This window comes from Nomascus leucogenys, chromosome 15, assembly GCF_006542625.1.
Source record: "Nomascus leucogenys isolate Asia chromosome 15, Asia_NLE_v1, whole genome shotgun sequence".
NCBI classification, from domain to species: domain Eukaryota; kingdom Metazoa; phylum Chordata; class Mammalia; order Primates; family Hylobatidae; genus Nomascus; species Nomascus leucogenys.
In genome coordinates, this window is record NC_044395.1 from 9,538,751 (window position 1) to 9,560,394 (window position 21,644).

The 21,644-nt window shown below is 44.3% G+C and overlaps 2 protein-coding genes across 3 annotated transcripts in view; one reads left to right on the plus strand and one right to left on the minus strand.

Annotated features, from left to right (window-relative positions):
- Positions 1–957: 957 nt before the first annotated feature.
- On the minus strand, positions 958–3,090 carry LOC100594972 (putative uncharacterized protein MGC39545). Its single transcript, XM_003253347.3, has 2 exons — positions 2,645–3,090; positions 958–1,763 (listed from the first exon to the last, which is right to left on the minus strand). Exons 1-2 carry the CDS (start codon positions 2,929–2,931, stop codon positions 1,460–1,462), a joined length of 591 nt encoding a protein of 196 aa, XP_003253395.2. The 5' UTR covers positions 2,932–3,090; the 3' UTR covers positions 958–1,459.
- FEZ1 (fasciculation and elongation protein zeta 1) overlaps positions 1,959–21,644 on the plus strand; it is a 50,202-nt gene continuing 30,516 nt past the window's right edge. The window contains exons 1-3 of one of the 2 annotated variants that reach the window (XM_030828926.1): positions 1,959–2,142; positions 8,261–8,616; positions 16,374–16,473. In XM_030828926.1, coding sequence (XP_030684786.1) covers positions 8,306–8,616; positions 16,374–16,473 — 411 coding nt within the window. In that variant the 5' untranslated portion in view covers positions 1,959–2,142; positions 8,261–8,305. Of the gene's footprint in view, positions 2,428–8,260; positions 8,617–16,373; positions 16,474–21,644 lie in introns of both variants that reach the window. The other variant, XM_030828927.1, reaches the window with a different exon arrangement.

The window sequence follows — 21,644 nt, forward strand, 5'->3', positions numbered from 1 at the left end:
AGATCTAGACAAAAGATGCATTCAAATTAGCCAAGACATATATATATATGTATCCATATATATATATGTATGGTATACATATACATATATATGTATACGTATATATATACACATATTATATATACACATATATATGGGACATATATACATATGTATGACATATATATGTGTGTGTATACATATGTACACACATACATACATATAATGCCTTCTAATAAACCTGGAAGTACTTTACTTATATTCACTCCTTTAATCCCACAGCAGGCCACAATAGAGTGGGGCACTATTATTTTCTTTTTTTTTTTTTTTTTTGAGATAGAGTCTCGCTCTGTCGCCCAGGCTGGAGTGCAGTGGTACAATCTCGGCTCACTGCAAGCTCTGCCTCCCGGGTTCACGCCATTCTCCTGCCTCAGCCTCCCAAGTAGCTGGGACTACAGGCGCCCGCCACCACGCCGGGCTAATTTTTTGTATTTTTGGTGGAGATGGGGTTTCACTGTGTTAGCCAGGACTGTCTCGATCTCCTAACCTCGTGATCCGCCCGCCTCGGCCCCCCAAAGTGCTGGGATTACAGGCATGAGCCACCTCGCCTGGCAGGCACTATTATTTTCTTCATGTTACAGATGAGGAAATGAGCCACAGGGAGGTTAACTAACCCAAGGTCACAGAACTGGGCACGATCCCAAGAAAGGAGATTTAGGGGTCTTTTAACCAGCTACTCTTTGTGATTTATTTATTTATTTTTGAGACAAGGTCTTGCTGTCACCCAGGCTGGAGTGCAGTTTCAACCTCTTGGGCCCAAGCGATCCTCCCACCTCATTCTCCAGAGTAGCTGGGGCTACCAGGATGGGCCACCATGCCTGGCTAATTTTTTTTAATAGAGATGGGGTCTCACTATGTTGCCTAGTCTGGTCTTGAACTCCTGGCCTCAAGTGATCTTCCTGCCTCAGCTTTCCAACATGTTGGGATTACAGGTGTGAGCCACCGTGCCTGGCCTTATGATTTCTTATAGGAAGACATCCTCTGTCTATTGCTCCCACGAAGGCAAATAGGCCAACGCTTCTTCTCATCTCATTGGGACGTTATTCCTCTTTCCATCCTTCTCATGGTTGAAATGTCTGTGGAATGAATGCATAAACGAGTAAAAGAGAAGCTCCCTGACCCTTCCAGTTGAAGTCCTCAGTTCAGCCCAGAGGTACTTTGCCATCAGACAAAAGTACTTGGGGTTTTCCAAGCCGACATGCTTTTTCCAGTGCCTTCCTTCGATAATTACAGTTCTTGTGCTCTTAGTTGTGTGTATTTATGAATTATTAGACTTTTATTGACAACTTCTATAAGCACAGGCCTATGCACAGTAGACAAGATAAATTAATAATTTTTCACAAGACCCCAGGGACCCTTCTTATTTCAGCCTCTTGAATTTTCCTGTATTGTCTCAAGTCTTCCTGGGCCTGAAACCTTCTCACTCAGATTTTTCAGCTGGATCCGGCTCCCACCCAGCATCTTTGGGAGAGAAAAGCTCTCCTGCCGGCATCCTCACTTTTGGCTTGAGGTCTGAACCCAGTTGGGGCTGGGAGACGTCGCTGGGCCTACCCGCCTCAGCCTCCAGTAGAGGAGAATGGGAAACTCGGAAAGTCCAAGAGGGCCTTTGAGTGTGTCTGCCGGCATCCGCCAGCAGCCATCGCCTGCATTTTATCCAGAAGCTGGTGTCAGGCCCTGCGAGGTATCCATATTGGTAGTTATTGCACGCTTTCATCTTGGAGCTTCTGAATATTCATGAGGGAAGCAGAAAGGCCAATGTTAAAGAGGAGAGAAACAGAAATGCATAAATATTAATAAAGGCAGGCCCACGTGCTGGGAGGAAGGTTATGAATGTTAATGAGCGGATGACGTCCAGCTCCCGCGCGTGCCAGTTGGGCGGGTGCCCGAGCGCGGGCGCGCCCCCGGAGCCCGGGCACGAGCGCGGGGAGGGGGTGGGGTGGAGGCGGGAGCGGAGCCGGGCGCCGCCGGAGCTGCGGGGGGAGCGCTCGCTGGCTGGCTGGCTCTCCGCTGCGCTGCGCTGCGCTCCGGCCGCTCCCGCGGCCCGTGGATGGGGGTGTCCGGCTGAGCCCCGGGATCCGCCTCCCTCCGCCAGGACCCGCACAGGTGCCGTCGCGGGGGTCGACATTAGTTAGGACCCGACCCACTGCTGGGGGTGGGGTCTGGTGGGGGTGGTAAGGAGGCCCCGGGATTCTCTGACAGGACAGTCTGGGGTCGCCGCAGCTCCCCTCACCTTGTCCCATCCTGGGATTGGAAAGGAACAACAGGAGGCCGTCGCCTTCCTGCCCAGCCCTTCAGGGAGCGCAGCTGGGACGCCGCGCCAGGCCCTGGAGATGCGGGATGATGGGCACTTCCAGTATCATCTCAGCATCGGCCCTCCAGCCAGGCCTGGTGTGTGTGTGTGTGTGTGTGTGTGTGTGTGTGTCCGCGTGTGTGTGCCCGCGTGTGTGCGCGCGTGTGAAGGCAGGCGGCGAGGTATGGGGGCTGGGGGAGGAAGGGAACGCCGCCCGATCGCGCTGGGGCAGTGGGTTGGTACCTCGTCCTGGGACCGTTATCTGGTCCAGTCGCCGTAAACGCCCCAAGATCATCTTTGTCCCTAAAAACTTACCCCCGACCCCGCTCGTGCCCCTCCCCAGAGTGCGGAGCCTTCCCCAGACCGGGCATTCCTGTAGTGTCAGAACCGCTGGCAGCGGCCGCAGACGCCGGGAGAGCGATTGTTTTACTACAGACGGGCGGGAGAAGGGACCGGGGCGGCTGCGCGGTGGCGGGGCGCGCTGCCGTCGGGTGGGCCCCGGGCTCTGGAGCGCTGGGAGCCGTGTTTGACGGCGTCGAGGGGGTATCACAGCCCGCTATTCTTCCCTTTTGCCTATCCCTTCGCTCCCCGCTGCTAGACATCCCCGACTCCCATCCCTCTCCCGTGTCCGGGCTTGTTTGGCCAGAAGGGCAGTGGAGTGTGTATGCGGCCTGCACGGGATGAGTCCGGCTTCCTCAGAGTGCCAGCCATTGTGCTGCCTGGAGGAGCCTTTCTTTACCCCACCGGACTGGGGGGAGGAGGAGGATCTGAGATGGAGGTGAATGGAGCAGCGGGAGGAGGGGGAGGGGAGCAAGCAGAACCGCGAAGGGGTTGCTGATCCATATGCAACGAAATACTTTTTCTGTCAAAATGTGCACAAACATGCACACTGGGTGGGTTCTGCGGAGGAGCAGTGGGAAATCTGAAGGTGGATCAGTGCAGGGTAGGTTTTAGGGACGGATATGAGGGACGAGGCACGGAATCAATTGATCTATGGAGCAAGTGATTGGAAGAAGGAGATGGAATGGGGCTTGTGTGGAGGTGCCGAGGCCCAGCGGGGTTAGCGTGGTGAAATCTCCACCGCTCCGCTCCACTCGGGTCAGCTCAGCAAAGCAGGGACTGAGCATTTGTACCGCAGCCCCGAGATGCAGCGAGTGCATCATTATGCTGCAAGGAGACGTTTATGCGTTTCCTACTGGGTCTCTGTTAAGCCCCGTGAGTGTCTTTTCTTTTCCAAATTACACCATCTATTGGGAGTGAAAATAAATGGAATAGATTGTAGGACAATCAAACTATAGTCCTGCGCTCTGTTCTGTGGTAAAGAGAAAAAGAAAAGGTGACCCTCCCATGGTTCCTTCTTTCTGCCATTTTCATGTATGTATGTATTTATTTTTGATCTTGGAAGTCTAAAGGGAATAAGCTATCACTTGTATTAATCCTACTTTAAGGAAAAGAAGACTCCTAGATGAGCTATGAATAAGGATGGCGCAAGCGTGCCAGGATGGAAGATAAGGTTGTTGCAGACATTTTAGTTGAAGGATGAAAGCATTCCGTGAAGAGAGGAGGGCGAAAGAAAGTGGGCTAAAGGAAGGAAGGCAGGGTCACCATCTAAGGAAGTGCTGCTAGCCCCAATCCACTGAGCCCTCCTGGAGGCTATAGTGGGGCCAGTCAGAACGCCTGACTCTCATCTCCTGTGCCACAGCCTGAGGTCTTTCCACAAATGCTGGATTCAGTTTGGGTGTTGAGTGACTAGTTTCCCAGCACTGGCTTTCACTTTAACTTCATCTCCAGATGGTCATTCATGCAGCACTTCTTGGCTCTTGGATAATGAGTTGACAAAAAACAATCAGTCTATATTATGGACTGTTTCAAATGAGCATGTGTCTGAACCCTAGAGCTGTGATATTCATTTCGTCTTTTATAATTTTCTAGATGAATCCATTTTCTCTGCACTCTGCCTAGGCTGAGGATAGGTGCTTTCAGCACACTCTTCTTGTTGCCAACACTCAAAACTCAGTCTTAGTCCTAGATTCTAGTTGGATTGGCCTCTTGTTGCTGGTTAATCATATAGACTGTGTCATTTCAAATCAGAAACCCCACTGGTGTCACCATCTGGTTCTCCCCTGTCATTCCCAGAGAAAAGTACAAATTTAAAGGCAGTGTAAATACCTGCAACACTATCTGATTGGCTTTCATATCTCTGTAAAATGGAACCCATGATCCAGCAACCTTTGAACAAATGAATTGAAAAAAGAAGCCTTAGTAAAAAAGATGCTAACATTCTTTCAGCAATAGTTCTCTTGTTTGATAAGCATATTGAAGCATTGCACAGAGAATATGATGGCAGGGATAATTTTTCTTTCACTTGAAGCACTCCCACATCACATTTCTTTCTTTTCTTTTCTTTTTTTTTTTTTTTTTTTTTGAGATGGAGTTTCGCTCTTGTTGCCCAGGCTGGAGTGCAATGGCATGATCTCCACTCACTGCAACCTCTGCCTCTTGGGCTCAAGCGATTCTCCTGCCTCAGCCTCCCAAGTAGCTGGGATTACAGGCACCTGCCACCATGCCCAGCTAATTTTTTTTTTGTATTTTTAGTAGAGACAGGGTTTTGCCGTGTTGGCCAGGCTGGTCTTGAACTCCTGATCTCAAGTGATCCATGCACCTCGGCCTCCCAAAGTGCTGGGATTACAGGCATGAGCCACCATGCCCAGCCCCCACATCACATTTCTATGTAAGTAAGCTATCCTGGTTTTCCTAGAATTATTTTTAACTTTTTTTTTTTTTTTTAAAGATAGGGTCTCACTTTGTCACCCAGGCTGGCATACAGTAGTGTGATCATAGCTCACTATAGCTTCAAACTCATGGGCTCACTCAACCAATCCTCCTGCCTCAGCCTCTCCAGTTGTTGGGATTACAGGTGTGAGCCACCGTGCCCAGCTTTGATTTTTCTAGAATGATTGATATTTATTGGATGCTTTCTATATTCTGCACATTGTGCTTAACACTTCAAAGATGATCTCATTTAGTCCAAAAAGTAATCTTCAAGGGAAGCACTGTTTTAAACTCCATTTTATAGATGATGAAATTGAGGCACAGTGAGGCTGATAACTTGCCCAAAGTCTCCCAGCTAGGAGTGACAGGACCAGGACAGGAACCCGAAGCCTATGCTCTTAGCCATCACAGAGTACTGCCTTAATCAACACAAATCCCTGGGCTGTAAAACCTTTTTTACTGTCTACTGCATTCTGCCATCTTTTCTAATCTCATTTTTTTGTTGCTCAGGGATTCTTAATCTTTTTTGCACTATGACCTCCTTTGGTGGTATGGAGAAGCCTGTGGGCTCCTTCTCCAAATAATGTTTTTAAATGCATAAAATAAAATACTTAGTCTTGTAAAGGAAACCAATTTCATTGAAATATAGTTACCTTCAAAGAGCCCGCAGGGATCTATGTACTGAAGATGAAGAACCCCTGACTGGCAATTACTTGTGTTTGTTTTAGAGCTGTGTTGTCCATTTCAGTAGCCACAGGCCACATTTGGCTGTTGAGCACTTAAAATGTGGCTAGTCCAAAGTGAGATGTACTGTAAATGGAAAATATACACTGGATTTCAAAGGACTTAGTATAAAAAAAGAATAAAAACTGCCTCATTAGTTTTTTTGTGGATTACATTTTGAAATGGTAACACTTTGCATATATTGGATTAAATAAACACATTATTTCAATCAAAATGATCAATTAAATTATTGATTTATTAAAAATAACTCCTAAAGATGTTAACTCTGTACCAACACCTTCCTCATAACAAATGAGGAAATCAGGACCAATGATGCTTGTCACTCAGCCAGCCATTGGCATATCTGTTGGCTCTTGAGTCTGTCTTCTTTCCAAGATATGGTACTACTTGTATATATTTTTGTATTCAAAGGTCCTATCATGTTGCCTTTGCAAACTGTAAATGCTCCAAATATGTTTTAAAGCAATGGTAATCAACTTGATCCCAGCAAAATCCCGGTACAAACTGGCAGTGTCCTTGCCTGGCATGTCCTTTGCCTTGCTTATTTAGAGTTTTAGTTTTGTAGGTAGAGATGGAGAATGGGCACTCCTAGGGCAAAATCCATGAATTTGGCTGTCTGGTTCTCCTCAGGAAGCGCCTCCAATTTGAGCACCTAACTATAGCAATAACCCTATAGACCGAAGAGAAAAGCTTGGTTGCCTTTCTGTTGAGCATGTAGAGAAGGGTATGATAGTCAGCAATGCTTGTGCTGCCTGAAACTGAAAATGGAAAACTGTATGTGGGAGATAGATCATTTTTTCAAGGAGCACACATTGATTGACTGCCTAGCCACAGGATAGGCAGTGTATATTTGGAGCCAGGGAAGATATCCAGAGGATTTCTGTGTCCTCGAGGAATTTAAGTTAAAATTGAATGGGGCCCAGATGTACACACAGATGGATAAATCACAGTTGGAAGCAGTGTATGAAGACGGCCCGATGAGGGGTAGAGGTCCCACAGTTGGTGGGAATTGAAGGGAGGTCTGTGTGTGCAGCGTTCCAGGGTACAGTGCCCAAGATGGTTATGGAGTATGGCTTTGGAGCACATGGGTATTTGGGTCTGTTTCTTACAGGATACAGGATAATAGATCATTTAGTGTATTCCTCTGTTCCTAGGCATATGCTCTATGTGTGGGAAAACCTCGGGTGCTTGTCTGGGCACGGTGGCTCATGCCTGTAATCCCAGCACTTTGGGAGGCTGAGGCAAGTAGATCACCTGAGGTCAGGAGTTTGAGACCAGCCTGGCCAACATGGTGAAACCCCATCTCTACTAATAACACGAAAATTAGCTGGGTGTGGTGGCACACACAGCTACTTGGGAGGCCAAGGCATGAGGATTGGTTGAACCCAGAGGTGTAGGTTGCAGTGAGCTGAGATCACACCACTGCACTCCAGCCTGGGCCACAGAGTGAAGCTATGTCTCAAAAACAAAACAAAACAAAACAAAAACAACTCAGGCATTTATTGGAAAGTCTCTATTGATGTTTTTTTTAAAAAAATAAAAAATAGAGATGGGACCTTACTATGTTGCCCAGGCTGGTCTCGAACTCCTGAGTGAGCTCAGATGATCCTCCCACCTCAACCTCCCAAAGTGCTGGGATTACAGGCATGAGCCACCACATCCAGGGAATGTTTTATTAGTTTCTATTATTTATTGATAAGGGTAGTGATATCTAGGTACACAAACCCTTATCCAAAACCCTTGGGGCCAGGCATTTTGAATTCAGATTATTTCAGATTTTGGAAGGTAGTAATAGAGTGTACATTCTGCATTTCATCCAGTGGGATCTGGGATAGCAATCTTTGTAATTAAAAAGTTAATATTTCTGCAGCAAAACACACAAAATGGGATAAATTAAAGCCATGAGCAGCTTTATATTCATGTTGGTCATGTTTAGTTGCCAGATGAGTTTAGATCATGTCACATTTTGCTGCCAAACAAGTCATGGAGAATTTTCAGCTTTCAGATCACATAGTTAAGGATGTGGATCTGTGGTAATAGTAATAGTAATAAAAATAATAATACTAAAACACCAACAAAGTATTCAACAATATTGGCACTTATTATCTTCCAGGCACTGTTTTAAGCACTCACCTGTTTACTCCTTTAGTCTTCTAACAGCCCTTTGAGGTGGGTTCAGTATTGTATCTGTCTTGAGAAGAATAAGAAGCACAGAGCAGTTAATCACTTGCCCAAGGTCACAGCTGGTAGGACAGAACAGAATGCAAACCTAGACGATCTTGTCCAGGAGCTTCGTACTTAACCAGTGCCTTGTTTTTTGGAGTAGGGAATTGGAAGCAGGTGTGTCTCTAAAGTTAACTCTATTATTTAGATTAGCCTGGTCTAAACTCATATTACGCTGTTCATTTCTTTTAGATAAACTCATCCTGAAAGTCGCTGTTCTTCTCCTGCTGAGCAAGAATGGAGGCCCCACTGGTGAGTCTGGATGAAGAGTTTGAGGACCTTCGACCCTGCTGCTCGGAGGACCCGGAGGAGAAGCCCCGGTGTTTCTATGGTTCATCTCCCCACCATCTCGAGGACCCCTCCCTCTCCGAGCTTGAGAATTTTTCTTCTGAAATAATCAGCTTCAAGTCCATGGAGGACCTCGTGAATGAATTTGATGAGAAGCTCAATGTCTGCTTTCGGAACTACAACGCCAAGACCGAGAACCTAGCTCCCGTGAAGAACCAGTTACAGATCCAAGAGGAGGAGGAGACCCTTCAGGACGAGGAGTAAGAAGTCTTAATTGCCCTCTCCTGCTTCAGTCGAGAGCCCTGTAGTCCTTGTCTCCTTGACATAGTGCTAGTTTCTGTCTATAGGTTTACGGCCTATTACTTTCATTTTCGTGTTGCCAGTGGAGCAGTGCCCTGGTACTTGCTGTCATAGCTCTATATATGTCCCTTTACAGTCCCCTGCGGAGAACTTTCTTAAATTGAAACCTTAGAGGAATGAAGGTTTTCCTAGATACAAAATGGAATTTCAGGAGCACGGTAAATTTCAGGGTCTGTCTATCTTAAGCTTTCTTTATATCAGTGGAAATCCAGCGAGATATTAGAAATAAAGGCCAGAAAAAATTAATTAACCATGATGGATGAATCTATGTTATTGGACTAATTTGCTTCAAGAAACACCAGAATTTTGAAAATCCCGAATTTTTGACAGCCCCTCAGGCCTGGAGAGTTATCTACAGATGTTAGGATATGTCCACATAAGAAAGCATCTAAACTGAACTGAGGGCACAGGGGGCTACCCTGGACAAAGTAAAGGTGGAAACTAGGTGATGTGGCCTTTGAGTATGCAGATTCCTTGTATCACTTGCTTGCTAATTTCCAGGGTCTTAATAGTAGTCAAGAAAAGGGATCTGAGAAAAGTACTCTTTCAGGAGGGACTAGAAAGAGAAGGGAGTGATATGTTACACAAATTAAAGAAGGATGTTTTAGGCATTTAGTAAAAATTCAGTGGTTCCCTGCTATCCTCGGGGGATGTGGTTTTTTTTTTGAGATGGAGTTTTGTTCTATCGCCCAGGCTGGAGTGCAATGGCACGATTTCAGCTCACTGCAACCTCCACCTCCCAGGTTCAAGCAATTCTCCTGCCTCAGCCTCCTGAGTAGCTGGGACTACAGGTGTGCGCCACCACGCCTGACTAATTTTTGTATTTTGAGTAGAGATGGTGTTTCACCATGTTGCCCAGGCTGGTCTCAAACTCCTGACCTCGTGATCTGCCCGCTTTGGCCTCCCAAAGTGCTGGGATTACAGGTGTGAGTCACCACGCCTGGCCCATGGTGGGGGATATGTTTTAAGACCCCCAGTTAATGCCTGAAACCGCTGCTAGTACCAAACCCTAATGTTTTTTCTTGTATGTACGTACATATGATAAAGTTCAGTTTATAAGTTAGGCACAGTAAGAGACTAACAACAGCTCACAGCAAAATAGAGCAATTATAACAATATATTGTAATAAAAATTATGTGAATGTGGTCTCTCTTTCTCTCTCTTTCAAAATATTTCATTGTACTGTACAGCAGATAACCGAGCCCTGGGAAAGCAAAACCACAGATAAGGGGGGACTACTGTCTACATGAGTTCCCTGCAGAGATACAATATGCATCCATTGTTCCTTAGCTATCACACAAGAAATGTCAAAGGTCAGGGAAGTCTGAAGCACCTGTGCTTTTTTTTCCCCTTTTTGTGGATTTGAGTGGGAAGAATGGCCCACAGATAATGGGGTAAGAGGCATGTCCTAGAGGATTGGAACCTGACTGTATTTGGGAGAGGGTTGCTTATTTGATGACTACTATAAGACTCTACCTCTACACATAGAAGGGCCAAATATCTGTCTTATTCACTCTTACAGCCCCACTGTCTAATACAGTGCAATAAGCAAATAATATTTTTGAATGAAATATTGAATATTGAATAAACTAGATGAGTGATAATAGCTAGTAGCCTTGTATGTACATGTAATATATTTCTAAGCCCCCACCATTTCCTTCTTTTCTTTTTGATTAATGCTGGCAGGAATGTATGATCACAGAGAACATTTCATTCTGCTGACTAGTCCTACAGCTGTGGGCTATGTGTTTAAATTTTAAGTTTCAAACAGATTCTTTTTAGATTCTGAGCCTGTTATCTGCTCAACATCTATAAGTCAAAAAAGAATGGCTCTGGGGCTTATTATGCAGAATATTTTTTCATTCGAGCACACCAGCCAATGAACTAGAAACACAAAGACTATGAATTCTAATTTTGGTACTCTCTCTAACTCGCTGTGTGACCTTAGGCAAGTCACTTAACCCTGGTTGACTGTGTAGGTCCTCATCTATGAAACCTCCAGAGCTCAATCTTGATGAAGTGAGGCTAAGGACTTGTAAAGAACCTAATTTCTTACCTCACCCGGGATGTGCTCTGAAAGTGACATTTCAAGATGCGTCCCATTCTTTTGCTTCCAACAAATCGTTTCCCCCCTATCAAAACCCCTCCTCTGCCTCATTAAGGATGAAGGCCCAATGAGCAGATTCTTACTGTCTTGTAGCACATTAGAAGAGGCTACTCAATGTTAATTACCATCACATGGGATTATTGGCCTTCTCAGCCTGATTTTTCTGACTTGACTGCCTCAGTTAAGAGACCAAAGATTGAATAATTCCTTCGAGATAAAGTATAATTTGGGGACAGTGTAGAGGGAGGAAGCTGGGAAGAGAAAAATTAACACAACACTTTCTGGGCATTCAGTTCTAACCCCTCTTTATAAATAAAAATCAGAATTCTGTTACACTCTTTGTTTTAGAGACACCATCCAGATATTTCAGCTGTGAAATTATGGCTAAGTAAAGGAACAGGGTGATTTAATATCTCACCTGACTACACTTCTCCTGAACATAGCTCTAATGTTATTGTTATAAACTTGTTCAGGTTTAGTATTTAGAGGGCTGTTTCATCCACAAATGAGTTAAAAGTGCTGTGGATGGGTTGGAGGTAAATAATAGAAGCTTAAAACAAAAGCAGGGAAATACTTGGTTAAACTGCCTCCTTAAAGACAGCCCAAATCATAGAGCAAATGTAGTGATTCCCTTAGAAGCTTTCTTTAGTCTTCATTTGGAACTATTTAGCCAAGAGGGGAGTTGGCTAAGATTTATCAACTTATCTCTGATTTGTCAGGGCATGGAAGTTCTAGGCATTAAAGGAGAGTCAGATTTGAATACACATTTTTTGGTTTTGAATTCAAGAAATATCCCAGAATCTCTTCTTTGTGTATATGTGACCACCCTCTTCTTTTGCCATAAGAGATTGGGCCTGGAGGTCAGAGCCTCTTAGGGGCCACTACAAAATGGAAATGGATGGCCCTCAGCTTACCTCCTACGTCATTGGGGATCCCTATCAGCCCTCTTACGAGTACCCTGAAGACAGAGGGGCTAACCATGCAATGGCTGTTTCTTCAGATAGAATTGTTACAGGTGATGTTAAAAATAAAGTACACACAATAAACTGCCTGTCATCAGATATACTACATGTTGAAGACAAGTAAATACCAAATAATCAGCTAGGGAAAACTACATATAATTGTGATTTTTAGAAAATTTAATTCTCTTTTTAGAGGTTATAGAAAGCAGATATAGTATTGATTCTATTTAAACATTTGAGGACATCTAGAAATTTGAGCAAACGCATTAATGTGTTGCTAATAATTTCTACTTTCTTTCTTTCTTTTTTTTTTTTTTTGAGACAGAGTCTCACTCTGTCGCCCAGGCTGGAGTGCAGTGGCGTGATCTCGGCTCGCTGCAACCTCCGCTTCCTGGTTTCAAGCAATTCTCCTGCCTCAGCCTCCCAAGTAGCTGGGATTACAGGCGAACGCCACCACGCCAGACTAATTTTTTTTTTTTTTTTGTATTTTAGTAGACATGGGGTTTCGCCATGTTGTCCAAGCTGGTCTCGAACTCCTGAGCTCAGGCAATCTGCCCACCTCAGCCTCCCAAAGTGCTAGGATTACAGGTGTGAGCCACCACGCCTGGCCACTAATTTCTACTTTCTAAAGTGCAAAAGTGTACTCAAATTAATACACATTTGGGTGTGGATATTGGCATGACTGCACACCGGAAAAACACTAGACAAGGGAAGTAGCCAGGCTTGAGGGAAATGTCAGCAAATTAGAATTCTAATAAGCCCTTTAAGCCGCCTGCCATATTGTCAGAAATAGGTATATAAGGGTTTGCATGTGCGTCAGGACTGAGAGAGCCCTGATGGCTATGTTGCCAGTTCCAGGCCCTGGAGCTCTTTGTACATGTGTCCTGGCACCCCCCAGTCTCCACCCTCCTCCACTGGGTTTGCTCTTACTCTGCCAGCAGCCTTTCCCAAAGCCCCTGCTCTCTGTGGCGAAAGATACTTAAGTCAGTTCTACAGGCACCTAAGCCCAAGCTATAAAATATGCATCTGAAAAAGCCTTTTCTGTTACACAGGGATGGAGAGAGCAAATTGAATCTCAGGTGTCATGGCAGCATAATGATAGGAACTGAGGCAACCTGTTTAATCTTAGTTCTCTGACGAATGATAGAGGAGATAGCTTTCAAAGTCTTCTTTCCCCAAGGTAAGAGTAAATAGCAGGATGCTTCTCAGGGAAGTAAAACTTTAGAGTCCACCTCCGGGTACTCACAAAAGGGGCGATGCACACTCCCAAGAACCCTGCTTATGATGGGATATATGATGGGATAGACAGCACTTCCCTTTCTCTTCCTCACAGAAAGCTGTTTCCCCCTGCCCTGGCTGCATCGGCTCCTCTGTTGCTGAGGCTGCCAGCGTCTGCCTGTGCCTTCCTTGTGCCCTTCCCTGGGCTGGAGATCTACATAGAAAGTGGCCATGCACCCCTGCTATCTTTGTCATTCCTCCTTCTGTAGATCCATGAAAACACAATGTTCAGGATCATGGTACTCATGGGTTTCTCACACAAAGCAAGTTTCTTTTTTTTTTTCTTTTCTTTTTTTCTTTTTCGAGATGGAGTTTCACTCTTGTTGCCCAGGGTGGAGTGCAATGGCGCCATCTCGGCTCACTGCAACCTCTGCCTCCCGGGTTCAAGCGATTCTCCTGCCTCAGCCTCCCAAGTAGCTGAGATTACAGGTGTGTGCCACCACGCCTAGCTAATTTTCATGCAGAGCCAGTTTCTAAACTGCTCTCCTAGGTTATGATTAGGAACTTCGTATATTATTCTGATGCCCATGCTGATGCCAATTACATAATTCATAAAGACTTAGAATTGTTAAGTGGTTAGGAATATGGGCTCTGTAGTTGTGCTGCCTGAGTTCAAATCCCACTTTTACCATTACTGGCAGTGTGAGCTGAGACAAGTGAATTAACTTCACTATGTCTCAAATTTTTTCTCATTAGCATCTGCCTTGTACAATTGTTGTGAAGAATGAATGAATTAATCCATGCTTAGAATCCGGTTTAGAGTACTACCTGGCTCATAGTAAGTGCTCAGCAAGTGTTGAATGCCATTGTTATTGTTAAATGGGCACTGGGTAAGTATGGAAAGGGTATGCAACTGATTATAAAGAGATGAAAGCTGCTTTATCTTAAAGCTTGTTTATAAACTTCAAAGGATAAAAAGTATATCAGCAAGGAAAAAGGAAACCTGGACAAAATATGAAAGAGAATGAGGATGGCTTGAAATCCTGAAAAGATATAAGTTTAGGGAATTGTTGCTAAAAATGTAGAATCAGAAGATAAAATTCAAAGCTTATCAGCAAAGGCTCAGAGGAGAAAAGCGGGCACTCTAAATGATCCCGAGAGAGCCCCTGCTTATCACTTTAAGGATGTAAATAGTCTCAAGGTCATTGGAAAGTGTGTAGTTCGTTAAAGTTCTCAGCTTCCCTCTAGCCTGGGAGAGATACAAAAGGCTCCTGCCTATTTTGGGCTTTGCTGAATTTCATTTCTGCAGGCACTTCCTGCAGGGATGAATCTGAAGGTCAGTGCCTGTATGCATGTTCATTCTTGCAGCACAGAATGTAATGCAGTGATGTAAAGAGTAGTCCTACAGTGACCTTTCCAGCGGGTGTGGTGCCTTGGAGTTTTGTCTTGGAGAAAGCAAATCCTATTTGCTTCTTGGCTCTAGAATGCTAATGGCACTTGGATTTAGAATTAGCCTGGATTAATGCAGCTCTAATAGTGCCTGATGGAGATTAGGATATCACCCATGGTTTAAGAAGTCTGCTCTGAAATCCTGCTGAGTAGATGGCTAATGAGTACTTGATGAGTTCTCTTCAAAGTGTTTTCTTGTAACAGTAGGAAAATAATGAATAAGCAGATGCCCCAAGCACTGCCATTAAATGGTGTTTTCTTGGGTTCCTTTTATTTGTTCCATCACCAATTATATGCATTGTGCACTAAGAAAGTCTTTTTGCTTTTACACCCATATATCACGTCGCATTCCTGATATAAACAAAATCAGGAATGTGATGTGATATATGGGCATTTTGTTTAGTTAATAGTGCCCTCATTACTTTCTGATTTCAGGTGTCTGTGCGCTGGTGTATATATACATACTTGCTTATTTTTGAAATCTTGCTCTCACAGGTATCATTTGTGTTTGACATGCAGAGGCACCTGAAGGAGAGTGTAGCATAGAGCCCTAATTTATCATTATCTAATATTTCAGTTTTTTTTTTTTTTTGAGACAGTGTCTTGCTCTGTCACCCAGGCTGTAGAGCAGTGACACAATCATGGCTCACTGAAGCCTCGACTTCCTAAGGTTCTTCCCATGGATCAGGCTATCCTTCCACTTCAAGCCTCTCAAGTAGCTGGGACTACAGGCCCATGCCACCATGCCCGGTTAATTTTTGTATTTTTTGTAGAGACAGGGTTTTACCATGTCGGCCAGTCTCGTCTCGAACTCCTGGAGTCAAGCAATCTGCCCATCTTTGCCTTCCAAAGTGCTGGGATTTCAGGTGTGAGCCATCGCGCCCGGCCTCATTAATATTAATTCAGGCGCCATTGGCTTCCATGGTGGTCATTATCTTAAGGGCTTTGTTTACTGATTTACGTTAATCTCTTGGTGTTGAATAATTTATGTATCTTCCTGACGTGTGTTTGTGACTTTGAAATTTTCCCCAACCTCCCTCCTCTTTTTTTGTAAGAAATCTTTCTGAAATAAGTTAAGGAATAAGAATTGTAGAAATCCTTTCTTATAATGTACATATCAGAACTTTAAAAAGAAATGTAATAAATGTAGCTCCATCTTTCCCCACTAAAAACAAATTGTGTAGACAGAGGTGTATTTGTTGGTTTCTTTTATATACAGTATTTACCTGAGAGTGTCCGTGATGTTGGAATGACACAATGCAGGATTTAGATTCTACATTGCTAGAGGGCAGGATCTTGCAACCCGTGGGTTCGATAGAACATTTTGGATAGTAAGTAAGCACTCACTATATTGGCATTATTCCCTTACCTACATTAGATGTCAAGGAGGGAATTCCTGATCATTTAGATTGTAGGCCTCTGAAACTGAAACGGTTATAAACTAGATAATGATTCTGATCTTAATGAGATTTGGCCAGAAAAACTGCCCAAATTTCTCTGTCTCTGTGTTCCTCTCTCTCTCTCTCCCTTTCTCTGTCTCTCTCTCTGCCCATAGGAAAAGAAACATGGGCATCTCTTAGATTCAGAAACATGAGCTATTTGGATGAGGGGCAGATTTATTTTCAGAGCCAGAGGCAGTTTGATTATAGACGCTGCCATTTGTATCTCAGTGGTAGGAAATTCCTCTTCCCTCAAGCAAACACCTTTCACACTGAAGCCCCTGGCCAGGCTCCATGCACTGTCTCCCCTGGATGTGCCTCTGATTCAGTTTTTAAGCTGCTTTGCCCCTGCATGCTGGAAGGCAGATGATCTCAGCCTGGCACACACAGAAGCCTCTCTCCTCTCCCGGCCCAGCTCTTCCTTCCTCCAGGCGGGGCCAGGCCACAGATGTGTGTTAATGAGAGCTTCTCTTTGTTTACAGGGTTTGGGATGCTCTGACAGACAATTACATCCCTTCACTCTCAGAAGACTGGAGGGATCCAAACATCGAGGCTCTGAATGGCAACTGCTCTGACACTGAGGTACCTCTCCGGGGCCCCTGGTTTAGCAAGGCTTGAGAAGATGTGCAGTCCAGTTAGAAAAACATTCAGTAACTCAATAGTCTTCCTCAAAATTGTTGATGGAGGCTCATGCCTGTAATCTCAGCTTTGGGAGACCGTGGTGGGTGATTGCTTGAGTTCAGTAATTTAAGACCAGCCTGGGCCACATGGTGAAACCCCCATCTCTACCAAAAATACAAAAAATTAGCCAGGCATGGTGGCGCATGCTTGTGGTCCCAGCTACTCAGGAGACTGAGGTGGGAGGATTGCTTGAGCCTAGGAGGCAGAGGTTGTAGTAAGCCAAGATCATGCCACTGCCCTCCAACCTGAATGACAGAGTGAGACCCCATCTCAATTAAAAAAAAATTATTGTTGGGAAGGAGGAGTTGTGGAGGATGGTGAAAAATAAGATAAGGAAGACATTCAATATATCCGAAATGATAGGAATGGTCACCTATAGAAAAGCAGAAACACAGATCACTTCTATTAGGTTGGTGCAAAAGTAATTGTGGTTTTTGCCATTACTTTCCTTTTTTTTCTTCTTTTTATTTTTTTGAGATGGAGTCTTGCTCTGTTGCCCAGGCTGGAGTGCAGTGGTGCAATCTCGGCTCACTGCAACCTTCGCCTCCTGGGTTCAAGGGAGTCTCCTGCCTCAGCATCCCAAGTAGCTGGGACTACAGGTGCATGCCACTATGCCTGGCTAATTTTTTGTATTTTTAGTAGAGATGCGGTTTCACCGTGTTAGCCAGGATGGTCTTGATCTCCTGACCTCGTGATCTGCCGGCCTTGGCCTTCCAAAGTGCTGGGATTACAGGCGTGAGCCACCACACCCGGCCTGCCATTACTATCAATATTTCTAACCTGTGTACTACAACATGAAAAATAAAGTGGCCTGAAATAAGAGGAGGAAACTGTCATGGCTTCTCTTGGGTTCAAATAATGGTGGTTTAAAAATATCAGGTTTTCTCATCTTAAATGAAGAGTTCAGGCCGGAAATAAGAGGAAGAAACTGTCATGGCTTCTCTTGGGTTCAAACAATGATGGTTTAAAAAAATTAGGTTTTCCCATCTTAAATGAACAGTTCAGGCCCACAAAAACAGTGCTGAGAACAAGTGCTGACGGATCTTGCACTTGACAATGGCCAGAGGTGGGGCCCAGATATTAGCAATGTGGCCACACAATGGGGAAGAAGTCTCTCTTTTTTTTTCAGACAGGGTCTCACTCTGTCGCCTAGGCTGGAGTGCAGTGGTGCAATCTCGGCTCACTACAGCCTTGACCTCCTTCAAAGGATAAAAAGTATGTCAGCAAGGAAAAAGGAAACCTGGACAAAATATGAAAGAGAATGAGGATGGCTTGAAATCCTGACAAGATATAAGCTTAGGGAATTGTCGCTAAAAATGTAGAATCAGAAGATAAAATTCAAAGCTTATTAGCAAAGGCTCAGAGGAGAAAAGTGGGCACTCTAAATGATCCCGAGAATCAAGTGATTCTCTAGTCTTACCCACCACCCCCTCCCTGAGTAGCTGGGACTACAGGCGTATGCCACCATGCCCAGCTAATTTTTGTATTTTTTGTAGAGATGGGATTTTGCCATGTAACCAAGGCTGGTTTCAAACTCCTGAGCTCAAGCAATCCACCCAACTCGGACTCTCAAAGTGTTGGGATTACAGGCGTGAGCCACCATGCTGGCCTAGAATTGTTTATGAAACTCAGCCAAGGGGACGTTTATGTGTCTGGACCAGAGTCACACTCCATGAGTTACTGACTCCAAGGAAGAAAGTTGCCTAGGGGCTTCTGAAAAATAAAGGTGATATTTATTTTGAGTTGATTTGCAAAGGCCATAAAGGGGGTGAACTTTCAGAAGATCCAAATTGCCCCTCCTATCTGAATCTACATATGGAATGGTTTCTTAGTCAGTTTGGGCTGTGGTAACAGGATACGTTAGACTAAGTAATTTATAAACAACAGAAGTTGATTTTCACAGCTCTGGTGGCAGGGAAGTCCAAGATCGAGGCCCTGGCAGATTCAGTATCTGGTGAGGACCTGCTTTCTGGTTCACAGACGGCACCTTCTCATTGTGTCCCCACATGGTAGAAGGATCTAAAGTGCTCCCTTGGGCCTCTTTTAGAAAGATACTTGTGGGCATCCCACCTCCATGATATCGTCACCTCCACAAGGTCTCACTATCTAATACCATCACTTTGGGCATTAGGATTTTAGCATATAAATTTGGGGGGCGGGACATAAACATTCAGAGCACAGCAAAAGATAAAATCATTTAATGGCTCTATGTTAAAAGCCAATTTCTGCCTCACTCGGTTTTCTAGTTTCAGCTGTGAAGGAAAATTTGACAATTTATCGTCAGGAAGGGCTGTCACAGCCCTGCAGGCTCAGCAAGTGATAGAGTTGGATGGGTCTAATCTTTCTAAGTGTTTCAGAATTGAGTCCAAGTAAAAGAGCAAGAAACAGATTCCCCTTACTCGGCAATATATTTGTAGATTATTGCTCAAAATAGCACAGCAAAGAGATCAGCAGTTGACTGATTTGTTGAAAATGTAGCCATATATATCCTCCTCCATTTTTCTAGTAATTAGCAATCTAAGGTACTCAAAACCTCAAGGCTTCATTGACGGGAGCAAGTGAGATGATGACTTTGAGATTAAGATTTCCTGCCAGCCTCCTCAGCACAGACATAGGAGGCCGTGTCTCAGGTCCTGTTTTGAACTCTCGGCTGTGCATTTTCTCTTGTAATGCTTACAGGTATGGTGCTTAGTACTTACCCAAACCGCAAAGGAGATGGAGGCAATAATGGAATAAATCTAGTTACTGAAATTAAATCAGGTCCATCATGGTACAAAAGGCAGATTTTGCTTTGTTATCTCTTTTGACACCTTTCCAACTAATTTTGTGGATTAAGCCAAAGGATATATAGGATAGCCTGCCCTTCAAAAGGGCTTTAATTTATCCTCATTTCCAGATTTCCCTCAAGAGGGTTAATATTTCAGGGCAAACTGAATGACCCTGAGAAGGATGATCTTCAGCTCTGTTCCTTGTAGTATTTCTTCTGTCTAACCCATGAGAAAAGGACAGGGTAGCAAAAGTAGATGGATTAAGGCTGTTTTATTTCATCTTCTTTTATTATCTGGATTAATTACAGTAGGAGCTCTATTAACTGCCCTAAATTTAAACCATTTACCAGATTAACCAGTGCTCTGTATTCCTTCTGTAAAACATACGACCAAAAGTGCTTGGCATGCTGAATGTGCACAGCTGTGAGGCTTCTCTCTAGTGAGCCCTCATACCTCCACTTAAGTGGTCCATTTAAAAAAATTTTTTTTAATGTTTTTGAGACAGTGTCTCTCTCTGTTGCCCAGGCTGGAGTGCAATGGCGCGATCTTGGCTCACTGCAACCTCTGCCTCCCAGGTTCAAGCAATTCTCCTGCCTCAGTTTCCTGAGTAGCTGGGATTACAGGCACCCGCCATCATGCTCAGCTAATTTTTGTATTTTTATAGAGATGGGGTTTCACTATGTTGCCCAGGCTGGTCTTGAACTCCCAACCTCAGGTGATCCACCTGCCTTGGCCTCCCAGAGTGCTGGGATTATAGGTGTGAGCTGCCACACCTGGCCAAGTGGTCCATTTTTAAGAATCAGTTGTTCCCAAACCTGTTTGTGCTGTCCTTGTGACTGCACTAAGAAATTTAATTAAATTTTGTACCAACTATTGAATTGTGACTGCAAAGAGTGTCATTTTTCGTTAAAATCAAAGTAACACATCTACATAGTTTAAAAAGTTAATTAATGCTTTGAAAGTAATGCACTGTAAGTACAAGACAAAACAACTGCCCAAAACAGTAGACCCCTGCCTTCTTGTCTTTCCCTACTCCATAGAGGCAACTGCTTACATTTCTTTCAGCTGACTTTTTTTTTTTTTTGCATATAGCTCCAGTTTTATAGTGGGGCCATGTGGGGCCACATGGGGAAGCTCCAGTGTCCCCTGGAGGCAGGAGCCAGGGAAGAGCCAGGCCAGTGCCTCAGGAATGGCAAGATGAGGTAAACAGTTTAGGACTGGCTAGTTTGAGTAATTTCTGCAAGCTGTAAACACTAGGGATGGTCCTTAGTGGCTAGTACCTGACCCTGGGATGACTAAGGAAGAGGACTCTGCCTCCTGGGATGTAGAGGTCAGGTAGAGGGGGCATGGCTCTGCTTTGGTTAGTTTGCATATAGAAGGCTTGCTGAGCCCTTTGCTACCTCTAAGAATTGGCTAATTTTTTTTTTTTTGTGACAGTCACACTGTCACCCAGGCTGGAGTGCAGTGGCAAGATCTCGGCTCACTGCAACATCCACCTCCCAGGTTCAAGCAATTCTCCTGCCCCACCCTCCCAAGTAGGTGGTATTACAGGCATGTGCCACCATGCCAGGCTAATTTTTTTTTTTTTTTTGTATTTTTGGTAGAAATAGGGTTTTGCATGTTGGCCAGGCTAGTCTTGAACTCCTGATCTCAAGTGAGCCGCCTGCCCTGGCCTCCCAAAGGGCTGGGATTACAGGTATGAGGCACTGCACCCAGCCAGAATTGGCTAATCTTGAAGGTACGGTCTATCCCCACCAGAAAGATCTTTAAAATGTTAAAAATCATAATTTTCAGAAAATTAAAAAGTATAAATAACACAATGCTTAAAGAAATCAGATACTGTATTGTGTCAATTCCATGTTTTTTTCTTGAAAACATCCCAGTTAGTACCTTTCATCTTTCTGCTACGAACTGGTCTGGTCATTTGCTAGATCAGCTGCACAGCTGCTGTCCAGAGAACGTCCTTCCCTTGATGCTGGGGATTCTTTTGTCTTCCTCTCCTGTCATCTGGTTACCATATTTTAAAAATCTTTCTAGATATAGTTCCTTGTTTTGGTGAAAAAAGCAACAACAAACCAAACTATTCAGCATATTTTTGAGAAAGGGGTACAGAGGAAATGGTTTTTAGGATATATAAGAATATTATTATTTAGCATTCTGAGGGCTTTGTTCTCTTCTAGCATTAGGTCGTGTTGAGAAACCCTAAATCTTTTCTGATTCCCAGTCCTTCTTTTTTGGCTGACTCTGTTCTCCATCTTTAGATTCCTGCTCCTTTATTATATGACTTTTTTGGTTCTCTCTGGA

Excerpts from the sequence above, each read along its gene's own strand:
- LOC100594972 (XM_003253347.3), bottom strand. The coding sequence starts at position 2,931 with ATGTCTAGCAGCGGGGAGCGAAGGGATAGGCAAAAGGGAAGAATAGCG. Across the intron at positions 1,764-2,644 it reads GGGCACGAGCGGGGTCGGGG|AAGCTCCAAGATGAAAGCGT; the intron begins GTAAGTTTTTAG and ends ATGAATATTCAG.